This window comes from Apium graveolens, chromosome 5 (assembly GCF_009905375.1).
Source record: "Apium graveolens cultivar Ventura chromosome 5, ASM990537v1, whole genome shotgun sequence".
Taxonomy (NCBI): Eukaryota; Viridiplantae; Streptophyta; class Magnoliopsida; order Apiales; family Apiaceae; genus Apium; species Apium graveolens.
This window is the reverse complement of record NC_133651.1, coordinates 70,555,080-70,568,058: the sequence shown is the minus strand read 5'-3', so window position 1 is coordinate 70,568,058 and position 12,979 is coordinate 70,555,080. Positions and strand designations below refer to the sequence as shown.

At 35.2% G+C, this 12,979-nt stretch overlaps 1 protein-coding gene across 1 annotated transcript; it reads left to right on the top strand.

The window, feature by feature from the left end:
* Window positions 1-12,512: 12,512 nt before the first annotated feature.
* LOC141660165 (uncharacterized) lies at window positions 12,513-12,887 on the top strand. Its single transcript, XM_074467126.1, has one exon. It carries the CDS (start codon window positions 12,513-12,515, stop codon window positions 12,885-12,887), a length of 375 nt encoding a protein of 124 aa, XP_074323227.1.
* Window positions 12,888-12,979: the final 92 nt, after the last annotated feature.

Below are 12,979 nucleotides of genomic sequence, written 5' to 3'. Positions count from 1 at the left end.
TAGCTTTTACTGATTCCTACCAATAGATGACTTCGCCCTTCAAGAAGTAAGTAGCATACGGCGTCTTCTGATCGTCTCCTAACTATACCAACTCAAAAGCCCTTTCCATCTCCTTGATCCATGTGTTAGCTATTACTGGATCAGTGGTATCATGAAATGCAGGTGGATTCACATTCTGAAAAGCCTTGAAAGTGACAATTTGTCTAGGTAGTACTGGTGGTTCAGGTGGTTGGTGTGGTTCACGGTTATCTTGGTTTTCAATTCGCTGTTGAAGAGTCAGTTGTTGTTGGGCTATAGCATTGGTTTGCTGTTGCAAAGTTTCCAGTAGTTGAAGAACATTTGGGTCTGTGGTGGATGTGGTTGTTGGGTTCTTCTTTTTGGGAGGCATGATCCTGAAATAAGAGTTATGTCAAAACAGATATGAATAATAAAACAATTCGAGGGTTTCGCATGGCATTCTTATTTATATGTGAGGTCAGGTTTCAAATTAAGCAGATATGATGATGCATATAAAAGCGTATAATAACAGTTGGGAGCAATTGGAACAAGAGAGCATGATTATTGAAATTTAAAGGTCACAATATATGGGATTAGAATAAAGTCTGATTCTAGGATCAACAGGCTTATTTAAAGGAAATAACGGAAACAACTGGGAATTCTACGGAATCTGATAGTACAACAACATGAAAGGTAAATGGAAAGAACTAAGGCTCCACTCCATCTGAACGGGGCTTGGTAGTCTTTTCCTCTCGAAGCGTCTTCACAATTCTCTGGAGCTCATCCGCCACCATCTGAATGACATACTGGCTGGTACGGTCCCGGTGCGCTGGCATCTCCTCAAGCTTAGTGTTGATGTACTGAACCAAGGTCTCAAGTCTCGCAGTCATCTGCTCCTTAGGCTCCCTTCGTAGTTTCGGTTGTCCGGGTACACGTTCTTCAGTCGGTCTATCAATCGGTCGTACTTTCTCTGAAGCATGTCGAACTCGCGCCTCAACTCAGCATACACCGTGAAAGCAATAGTGTCGTCCGAACCAGAGGATGACGAGGAATGTGCCATTTGCTGACAACCAATAAGAGGAGTATTAATAATAAACTTACTTAACCTACTCTCTCGCATATTATCTATAACCTACACATATACCCTTTAACCTATTTGGGCTATCCAGGGACTCTAAACCGTAGCTCTGATACCAAAACCTGTCACGCCCCCAACTTAAACAGCAGATTAAATATAGCTATTACAACATTTAATAATTAAATAAACATACCCAAAATCAAGATCTTACAGTTTAGGGTTTGGAACAGCCCAACCCTACCATCTATTACAACTAATTTTAAATACCAAGTCCTCACACAAACTACTATCACTTATCCTACCTGAGCTCGAACATAAGCATCAACATCACAGGTCTTACGGGCAGTCTACTTGAATCTAACCATAGCTGCTAGCTGTAATATCAGGGTAAAGCAAGGAGTGAGCCAAATGCTCAACCAGTGCTAAACAATATGATACAAAACATAAAAAGAGATATATATCAAAGAATGTCAATGAGAAGACATAACCAGTGATAACGAGAGATAAAACTTTGGGTGATGGCATCATTCCGTTTGTATCAAAACAATTTCAAAATCATATCTTAATCAAAATCATTTTATGACGCTACGGATTACAGCCGGTGATCAGCCGCGAAGTAATCCCGAACCTCGCTGGGTTCTAAAACATTAATGGGAATCCCTAGGCAACTTTTTAAGCCTAATATAAGTGTGGAAAGGACTCGCGTCTCAGTCCAGATCCACTATTCAAAGAAAACATTTATCCCCCTTTGGGACTGAAAACCCACATTTTATTTATTTCAAAAACTGATGCCAATTTATAACAAAATCTCTTTTACAGTAAACATTTTTTTTATCAAGGGATTATAGATCAACTCGAAACACGGGAAATATGGTACTAAATCTCAGGGCCATGATTCACAAAACTATACTCTATTAAAGTAACTGAATGGTTTTCATATATCAAAGATTAGACAAGGGGATTTAGTGAGGCTATTGGATATTATAAAAGGGTAATGCCAAATTGGGCTTTAAGCAAAGGTTTTTCATCAAGGTTCAAGTGCTGGATCATCAAGAAGATAAGCTTCATGAATACTAAGGGTGTTAAGGTATGCAGAAATGATCTTTAACTCAGGATATATCAGAATTGTCAAGCTTCAGGATAAGAAAGAGGGGTATCAATCAATGAGGAATCACTTTGATAAGTATCTGACTATCAGGGTTCAAGGTAAGGTTCTATAGGGGTTCAAGTATCAGAATGAGATATTAATACTTAGGAATCATCAGCATGTTAATCAAGAGAATCAACCAAGAGTTATAACTACCCTTTCTTTTATCATGGCATCACTATATAATTCAAAGATAAACATTATATACGCTTGATTTAATATATCAAATGACACAGGATAGTTGCAGCAATGTATGAACTATTAGCAGTAAATATGAAGGACAAGTTGAATCACTTGCCTTGAGAAAGGCTGGTCTGGTCTGACTGGTAGGAGCAACTGGAGCTTCACTCGACCTTTATGGCAAGTTTTCCCTCGACTCAAGATCCTACATAAATAATAATAATCCTCATTATAATATATTCTCACCAACTTAACCTATTTACAACCCGAATTTAAACACGGATGGCACTTAGGCCTATATGTACTTAATTTATATTCACCTTTAATTTATAATTGCACACATATAGCCACATAATCACATATCATATATTAATACCAAGTAACACCATATACACCATAATGCAACACTAGGCTGGGATGATCTCGACTCACAACTTAAGTCACTTGGTCGCTAAACTAGATAAAGTCTTCTAATTTTGGCTTCCTAACTCGATGTGCCTTTACTAAACTATCCAAAACCTATTGACCCTCACTTGTGCCTTTTGATCTAATAACCTTATACTATCTTACAACTATGGTGGTCAACCTAAATCCCACTCCTAAGTGTTCTAAAACTATGTGATAAGTGAAAGTGCTCACTGGTGCAAATTTCAGAATGACAACTATGGTTTCTTGAGTGCATTTGACACTCTTAAACTACAAGTTTTCCTTCAAAACTTTTACACAAGACTCTCCTGACCTAAGGGCATCTCCCAAACTTGACGTGACTCAAGGGCCTGGCTTGGGCCTTCTTGGACCTAAGCTAAAAGTCCATGGTTCCCCTATTTTTCTGGGCAGAAAATGCCCTGACTTGAATTAACTTGTGACACATGGTTCTAACTCATATCCTATGAACTATGGTTGGAAAAACTTCTCTGACACTCCCTCTAACTAAGGCCCAACAGGGCCTAACGAGGGCCTACCCATGACATGGTAAAATCTCCCTATTTCTAAGTAGCAACAAAACTGTCCCCTGCTGGACAGATTTTGTTAATCTACTTGTGCACCTAACCAAATGACATGCAAACCTCCAACCAACACCTAAAACCTTTTATATACTCCTAATACTAACTTCTGGTGGCTTGGGCCTCAAAGTGCACATCAATGACATGGTCAAAACTCACTCTAAACCTCAGGGTACTAAACTGATTCTCTGTAGAAATTATAACTCTCCTTTCTCCAAGGTTTTGACTTGACAAACTCAACCACCAACAACCCAATACCCAAACCAAGACTTAAACATGGTGATCTAATGAACTAAATCCCTTATACTCAAAATAATTTTGGTGGAGATCATCCTTACCTAAGGTGTAATTATGGCAAAATAAAAGAACCCACATTTCACAACTCCTAAATCATCAAGTTTTTGAAACAACAAGTTATGCATTTTTATAAAAGATATACACAAATTATTACCAAGCATCAAGAAGCACTAACCAATATTAACACCTTATTCCTACTGAAATTAAAGCTTACTAACAAAATCTTTCCAAATGATCAAAATCTTCCAACATTCCAAAAGAAATTTACATGCATGCATGTCTTCGAGTTTTACCAATCAAAGCAACATGTTTTCTAAATATATTTTACCATGAAATTGAAATGCAAGCCTAGCATAAGCTATATCTAGATGATCACTTAGCATGCAAAGGGTTTTATCAAGACTTCACTAAGATTTTCATGTTATCATCACAAAAACACACAAAGTGGAACATGACAACCAAAACACCATCCATTCGGCTCCTATCATAAAATGGCCCAATGGATTAGGGTGAAAACAACAATTGCATGAGTGTAGCATACTCATATCTAGCCATTCTCAACCCTTTGCTACTATAACTCATGGTGAAAGCCTTGAATTCACAAGAATCAAGGATATTCACTTGGAGTTTTAACAAAACACCACCATGCAAGGTCAACACATAAGTTTTTCTACTCTAAACTCTTAAGATATACAAGAACAACATGTAGGGAGTAAGATTACTTGATAATAGGATGATTGTTTGAGTGAAAAATGAAGAAAGAAGGGGATGGGGGCTCGGTTTTTGGGAATTGCCGAGAGGGGAGGGGGAAAAGCCGAGAGGGAGGGGGAGGAAGGAGATGAGAGTGAAGTGGTGGGGTGAAGTGAAGTGATGATCACTTCCTTGAGTTGTTTTTATGTCTTGATTTGACTATGTTGTGAGTGGGTTTGAGAAATGACAAGGGTATCCTTCTAGCTAGAATTAAGCTAACTTGCATGCAAGGTCAAGGAGGTAATTTGGCTACTAGTTCATGAGTTAGTGGGTTTGAAATTGTCCTCTTTGTCCTTGAAAAGAATGTAAGGGTGGTTTGCATGCAAGGGCTTCCTTGTAATTTGCTAAATATGACAACTAAAATTTATAAAGATTTATTTTTATAAAATAAAATACAAGTTCAAAAATTATAAAATTTATACCATAAAATAACTTGGATTTTTAGAAATTTTATAAAACTACTTTTGAATTTTGTGAACAAATAACTTTTAAAAAGATATTTATTCAAGGTTTAAAAATATTCCTTATAAATCAAAAAAAATGAAAGAAATAAATAAACTTTTGCTTTGAAAATTCATATACCACATAACGAAAATTTAAGACGCAGAATTCTCATTCACACAAGCATACAATAGTTGCATATATTGGCATTCGGCTTTATAATTACACCAAATTTACAATTAATATTACACGAAAATGCCGGTTGTAACAGATATGACCTTAAGTTCTGACTTCTAGTAAGTCCTGATTTCAGTAAGTCCTGATATGTCCTGTTTGTTAAGATCTGAAAACTAAACATGAATCATATTAGACATGACATCTCAAATATATCTAACAAATGGTGAAAATGTTAAAGTTTGCCATGATGTAGTGAAGATAATGATTTGGCAATGAAGCAGAATTAGAATGATAACTGATTATGATAAGGTCTAAATGCAACAGTTATATATGTAAAGGCGGGCAAACTTGGAGTTCTCCAACTTTGTATAGAAATAAAGTGGTTTATGTATTCCAATTACTTGAATTAACTGCATTGAATATGAAGAAAAACTTTTCCCCTTCTGACTCTACTTTAAAGAGTTATAACTTCAGAAATGCGTGATGATTAAATGGCAGTAACTTGGATTATTGGAAAATACTAATACATCATTATGACTTGTAATGATAAAAACAGTTGCCAAAATATTTTTGCCTTGTGGGAATAAACATAATCATGACTTTAATTGAGTAACGTGTCAGTAACAAAATACAACATTGTAGGTAATAAAAAAAATAGGAATGGACAATCCATGTAACATCAAATCAAACATATTTTCACATTCACATATTTACTAAGTACAATAATTATTTACATTGATATATAAAACCAATATGTACATTATTTTTACATTTTTACAAAAGGATTCAGTACTTATATATAATTAATAGGAACAAATACAAACAATTGAACATGCTTAGAAATTCACAAACAATTGAACACCATCTTGAACTGGTTCAGGGTTATCAATTTCAACATCTTGAAACCGGGCTTGTCGAGTCCATATTAAGAAATTCTTGAATGTTGTCAACTGGTCGGTCTAATGTCTGCAAATTATGGAGATTTTTTCTACCAATAGATGCCAAGCGTCTTGCAACATAGTTCCTTTGTAGATGTACCAAATTAATTTTATAACGAATGTTAGGATCATTAAGACGTGAGAGGATAAATCGGAAAGTGCTCCTGTATGTGGTGTTAATCCGTCCTCTCTGCAGTACTTGCATTCATGGTAAGCCTGGATATTATCAGTCTCAATGATAACACGTTCATACTGGTCTTGAAATGCTCTACGCATTCTTATCAAAATAGCCCATAAAGCACTATTCAGATTAGTTTGGCCTGGAATGGTGCCCTATGTTAATCTAAAAAGAAAGCCATTTGAATCTCTCACAACATTTCCAATGCCATTTCTATTTTGGCCTTCAGGAGTATTCTGAACGAACTCACTATGAACATTTATCTTGATCCAAACTTGAGCAAGGAATTCCCATACACGTTCAACATGTTCCATGATTACCTGTTTTGTGTTTTTGGTATTCTTACTAAAACCTTTAAAGACCAACTGATCTCAACAATAATGACACACTTCTATATATACAAAAAAGGTACAGAGATGTGACTATTGGGGAATGGATGTTGAGTTTTATTTATAAAACAGTTTTTTTCCTTAATAACTAACTTCAAACAGTTATAACTATATAAGATTAACTACCTGTAACATATATAACTAAAAGCGGGAATCGAAAATTTGGTGTTCCTCTTAACATTGCATTAAACATGAAAAATGTGATTATCCAAAATTATGAATTAGACGACAAACAAAACCCAATAGCAATCTTCATAGATTATAATATAAAAATAAACTTGAAACAACCGGAAATAATGTTTAGAGTTTAATGTGATAAACAAATATCATAAATAAAAGCTTAGGAAATTGGATTGCAAGATCAAATGTCGCATCCTTGCCACAAAACAGATGCACATCATCACTTCTCCTGTAATATTAGAGCATTTTAATGTAACATACGTGTAATATCCAGGGATTTTGCGACTTATATTCTCAAATATTATATATGAATGTGTAATTTTGTATGTAATAAAAAAATAATAAATAATAATAATAATAATAAAATAAAAATGTATATATATGAGTACATGATTAAGTGACCCGTATGTGTTGATATGATTAAATGAATAAAGCGAAGATGTGACCGATAAAGATATCGGATTTTTGTATATATATACCGAGAATGGAAAAGTGAGAATATTTAAGATTTAATATGGAAATTGATGGAAGTATGAAGCTTCTATTGAGGAATGTGGGATTACATGATACGTGACTTGTACGTGTGGGACAATGTGATCGATGCATTTAAAACGATTTTTAAACATTTTATTTTGTGAAAATAGGAGTATATGAGCTTTTCAATATTTCTATAAAATAATTAAAATTATATAAAATAATCAGATTTGTTATATTATCTCTAGAATACTCCTACAGACTTTATAAAAATGATGGATGAATTTATTTTGGTGATTTGGTATATTTAAATGATTTTAGAATCATTATTTTGATTTTTGAGTAGTAACTTGTAAAATTCGTATATAATAATCTATACGCTCAAAAATTATTTTAAAAATATGGGGAAAAGATAATTTAATTCTCTACATTTTAAAAATAAAATTTTATCTCTTCCCATATGTTATCTTCCCAGATTAATTATTTTATAAGCACGGATTATATGAATTCTGCACTAAATAATATACTAATAAAAATCTGTTTTAATATGAAGATTACCAAACTACCCCTGGGTCTATATACATCAGACCCAGCCCATTATATCCTCTCTTCACTCCCGATCTCTCAAATCCCTAGCTCTCTCTCGCCTCTTTCAAGCTCTCTCTCGGTACTATATCAGTACCATCTTCCTCGTTTGTTTTTCTTCGATTCATGACTCGATTTGAGTCCCTCTCCTCTTATGCTCCTTGATATGTTCTTTTATGTGTGTATATTCGTATGTATAGTTCAAAGTTGGAGGAACCCATTTCAATTTAGGCTCGGATTCTCTCATTTTTAGTTCGTTTTTGTTGTGATTCTTAGCTCATTTTGAGTTCCTCTTTGATTCATGCATGTATACGTGTATTGTTATATGTATATGTCGGTTTTGAACCGCCCACTTCGGGTCAGGTTCAGATCCGCTGATTTGTTTTGATTCTTGATAAAAATAAGGGGTTTATGAGTTGTATAAATAAATTGGTGGTATTTTAGTTGGAAACCCGATTTATGGGTATCACCGGAACGCTGCCGCCACCGGCGATGAGCTCCGGTGAGCCGGTGGTGGATGATGATGTATTGACTGAGTCCTAAAATTAAGTACATAATTATTTTATTCATTGTATGCAAGGATTTTGAATTTTCAGTTCGTGTTATTGAGCAATCGATCTCGTTTTATTGAGAAATTTTCGATTAGTAAATTGATTGGTTATTTCGAAGGTAGGTTTGATGATGTACGTGTCGGTGTGCGATTGCAAGATTGTTGATTGATTAGATTGAATTGATTGTTGTTGTGTCGATTTGAGATCGACTGGTAGCTAATAAAATAGAGGAAGTGCTGCTCAATTTTTCTAAAAATAAATGATACGATAAAATGAATTTAATATTATAAACAAGAAACACACTTCAATATTAATTTATCTGATTATATAAAAATATTTTTGAAAATGATTTCTTTACTCAAATTGACTTGACTTAGTTGGTTTTAAATTATATTTAGATAATCTTTAATTGATTTAATTGATCGGTTAAAAGAGTTAATTGATTATTTTTATCGACTATGGATCTATTTAAATAGTAATTGATTCCAATTAACTTGAGTTATATTTAAATATTATTTTCTATGCTTACTCTGTATTATCAAGATAAATGTTTTCTTAAAATATTTTTGGATTGTGTTCACATAAGACTGACATGCAGGTATGTTATTTTGTAAGTGTTACTTGTATAATTATTTGAATTGGTAGGTGTACGTGAAGTATATATATATATAATACTCGTACAGGTATTTTACGAACATCAAATGGGTAGAATAGCGTTAGACATTCAAGATGAACGATGATTGACTATGAGGATACTGAAATAGTGTCTTTATACGTGTAGATTCGGAAAGTGAGAACGCTCGGTTAGGAAAGGAAAGGCCCCACTAGGTGACGTGATAATAGGTCTTGTGGTCAAGAAAGGAAGCAAATAAGGCAAATAACATTTCAACCCTTTATGTTGTGATTCGATTTTATGATTAAATACCTACTGTCACCCTTTTTATTAGCCTTGTATGTTGACATGGCTTGTTCCTTTTCCTTTTGAATATTATACCGTATTTCAAATGCAAATGCTTTCAAGTTGATGATAGCTTTGATTTTCTGAACAATGGTTCTTTTGGTACACCCTACCCTTGTTATGTAACGAAGTTTTATGAACTTGAACTTAAGAATGATTTTAAACTTGAAAGGGTCTCGATGATTTCAAAGAAATGGTAAAAGATTTTTAAATGAAAAGTATTTCGAAAATGAAAGTTTTCAATCCAAATGATTTTATGAATTTCCATTGATTAGAAGTATAAGTGGCTGAGTGACGCCGGTACACTATGAAGACCAGTGAGGGTTGGCATATAATAAAGGCCAGTGAGGGCTGGCAATTGAAAGGCTGAATACATGGCCTTATGGGTACCCTATGCACGTCCAGAGGGGATGTAAAGTCCGGTATGGGGATTGTACGTGGCTGATCACCCGTGTAGTCCAGAGCGTCATACACTCCAATTAAGTAAAAAAAATGTTTTGTGTAAAGAAATATCTAGATGATTGAACTATTTTCCTGAAAATGATATGATTTCATGAATGAAGAAAGGTTTTGATGAGAAGATCTGTTTTGAAAAGTATTGTTTTGATAAAGGAAGGTCTTATGAAAGTTTTGACACATGAGATGTTTTTATAAAGTACTGGTTGTAAAATGACTACCTTGGAATGAGCTTGATCTTAAAACCTCTTTTAAGAACCTTGAAACCTTATCCCTTATATCATTCTGTTAAATAATTTAACCTTTTTGTTTAATTTAGTTACTTGCTGAGCTTTTTTAGCTCACTCTGTTATTTATCTAACTATGACAGTTAAGCATGAGGAAGATGGCCAGGCTTAGGCATGACTGTTAAGAATATCTATAGCGGTCCTCACCGTACTATTAGAATCTCTATACCAGCTTAGGTAGGGGACACACATAAATAATAGCTGGGAGTAAGCTTTGTTGAATTAGATCATTGTTATCAGTACCTTTGGGTTGTTTTGTGTAATTCCAAACAGGAGTTATGACTTTGGCTATTTATTAAGGTTTGTAATAATTTTATGTTGACCATTAGTAGTTGTAATTTGTTTCATACCATAACCTATTTAAGATCCTTGTAGTGTAAAGGGGTTATATATTTAATTGCGATAATGTGGTTAATCGTGAAAAGTGACTCCCCAATCTAGACCCCGGATTGGGAGGGCGTCACAGGTTGGTATCAGAGCTACAGGTTTTGGTCCCTGAAATAAGTTAAGACTATTTTAGGGAGACCCCTAAGTTAAGTGCACATCCCCAACTCATATAGAGTTTAGTTGAGACTATCGGATATAGTCTTGATTAGGTAAGTTTACAAGTTTAGGGTGTAATTGGGTAGTCTCGATAAAGTTTGGATGAGGATTCACGGATTAGTTACGCGATGACCGGGACTTATAATGTCTCTAGGCGGAAAAGATGCATGTCGAATGTATTGATAACAAGTCTGGACCGCCAGTGATCTGATGAAGTTTATGCTGGGGATATGCAGGTGGGTGAAATTATGACATGTAGTTATTTTATCTTGTACTAGTAAGATGGGAAAGACTTGGATGGATGCCGAGTCAATAGGATGACCTTAGTTATTTTAGATTTATTATAGTTATGGAAGTAGTTGGTTTGCAGCTGGTGGTACTTAAGGGGATATATTCCCAAAATTCTTTCCCTTGTTTGATCAGGTAGCTATGTTATCATTTTTCCTTATCTTTCATTTCGATCTTAATCTTGAAACCTTGACTATCATTTTATTTGTATGCATATTTCTTTCTCATAACATTATTGCACCTTACTGTTCCCTTCCTACATGTTTACATACTGTTTTGAATAATACATGTGCTTCACAATGACTCCCTGAACTCTTACCCTACGATCTCAACTATATGACGAGCAACTTATGTAGCAATAAGGCTGCATGTACTAATCATTTTAAATGATGGATGCTAAAAAGTTTATGAGATATTATATTGTGATATATTGCCATGCTAGCATCTTGCTTAATAAGTTGCTTGTCTATTCATTAGAAGAAGATGTCAACTACACCAACCAACCCAGATGAGGGTAACCAGACCCAAAGTCTGAATCAAGAGAATCCTACAATGACTCAGATTCTCCACCTTCTTCAGCTACAAAACGCTGCTTTACACCAGCAGCCCCAAGCTCCTCGAGTCGGAAGCTTTAAAGCCTTCCAGTCCCTTCATCGACCATAATTTACGGCGACAACAGATCCAATTAAGGCGAAGTCTTTGATAAAAGAGATAGAAAAAGCCTTTGCTTTGGTAGAGGTTGGTGAAAATAAGAAGACTGAATATGTAAGTTTTTATCTGAAAGATGAGTCAAATTTCTGGTGGGAGTCCACTAAGGCTTTAGAAGAAGATGGTGTAATCACGTGGCAAAGGTTTACTGAACTATTTCTGGAAAAGTATCTAACTCAATATTTACAGGATCAATTGGAAGTCTCGTTCTTAGAACTGAAGCAAGAAGGTATGACTGTAGAAGAGTATGAGGTGAAATTTTCAAAACTGGCAAGGTTTGTGCCAGAATATGTGAATACGAAATGTAAGAAGGCAAAACAATTCCAACAAGGACTTAAATCATGGATACGTAGATAGGTGGCAGTTCTCGAACTCTAGACATATGCTGCAGTGGTTCAGAAGGCTATGATTATAGAAGGTGAAAGTGAAATGTCAAAGAGGGAGAATGATAACAAGAAAAGAAAATTTCAGGGTTCTGAAGAAAGTCAAGGACAAGGAAGTGGAAAGTCGTAGGGAAAGTTCAAAAAGGGTTCTGACAACCCGATAAATAAGGGATTCCAAGGGTTCAAACCCAGAAATGTTGGACAGGGTAACCGTTTCTCCACTCAGAATCAGCAACAAAAAGGAAATAGACCCCCCGCCTCAGAATATAAGACGTGTGGGAAAAAGCATTCTAGAATTTGTAACAAGCCTAACATCACATGCTTCAAGTGTAACAAGAAGGGCCATTATTCTTCAGAATGCACCAGTTCTTCGGACAGGAAAGGTGTGACATGTTTTAAATGTGGCAAGTTGGGACATATGGCTAGAGATTGTAAGGAACCTGTTCAACAAGCAAATGTTCTCAGGATAACTGGACCACCACCACCAGCACCTCAAGTGTAACCAAGGGCTCGAACTTTTAACATGACGATGAAGGATGTTGTTCAGGACTCAGATATGATCGCATGTGCGGCGCTTATCGTGAACTCTTTGGATGCAAAAGTATTAGTGGATTCAGGAGCTACCAAGTCTTTTATATCCAAGAATTTTGTTGATAAATTGAATTGTGCTACTCAACCTTTAGAGCCCAACTTGGTTATAGAAGTGGCTAATCAGGATAAAGTCTCTGTTGATAGAATTTATCCTAGTTGCGACATAGAGATAGGAGGTCGTCATTTCTTCGCGAACTTGATACCTTTCAAACTAGGAGAATTTGATATCATCCTAGGAATGGATTGGCTAGCAGACCATGATGCTCAGATTGAGTGTAAAAGCAAGAAAGTGAGGTTGAAGTCCTAGGACGATAAGGAAGTCATCTTTCGAGGGCGGAAACAAGAGAATAAGTTTTTGACGATGATTCAAACAAAATGATTATTAAGACAAGGATGTGA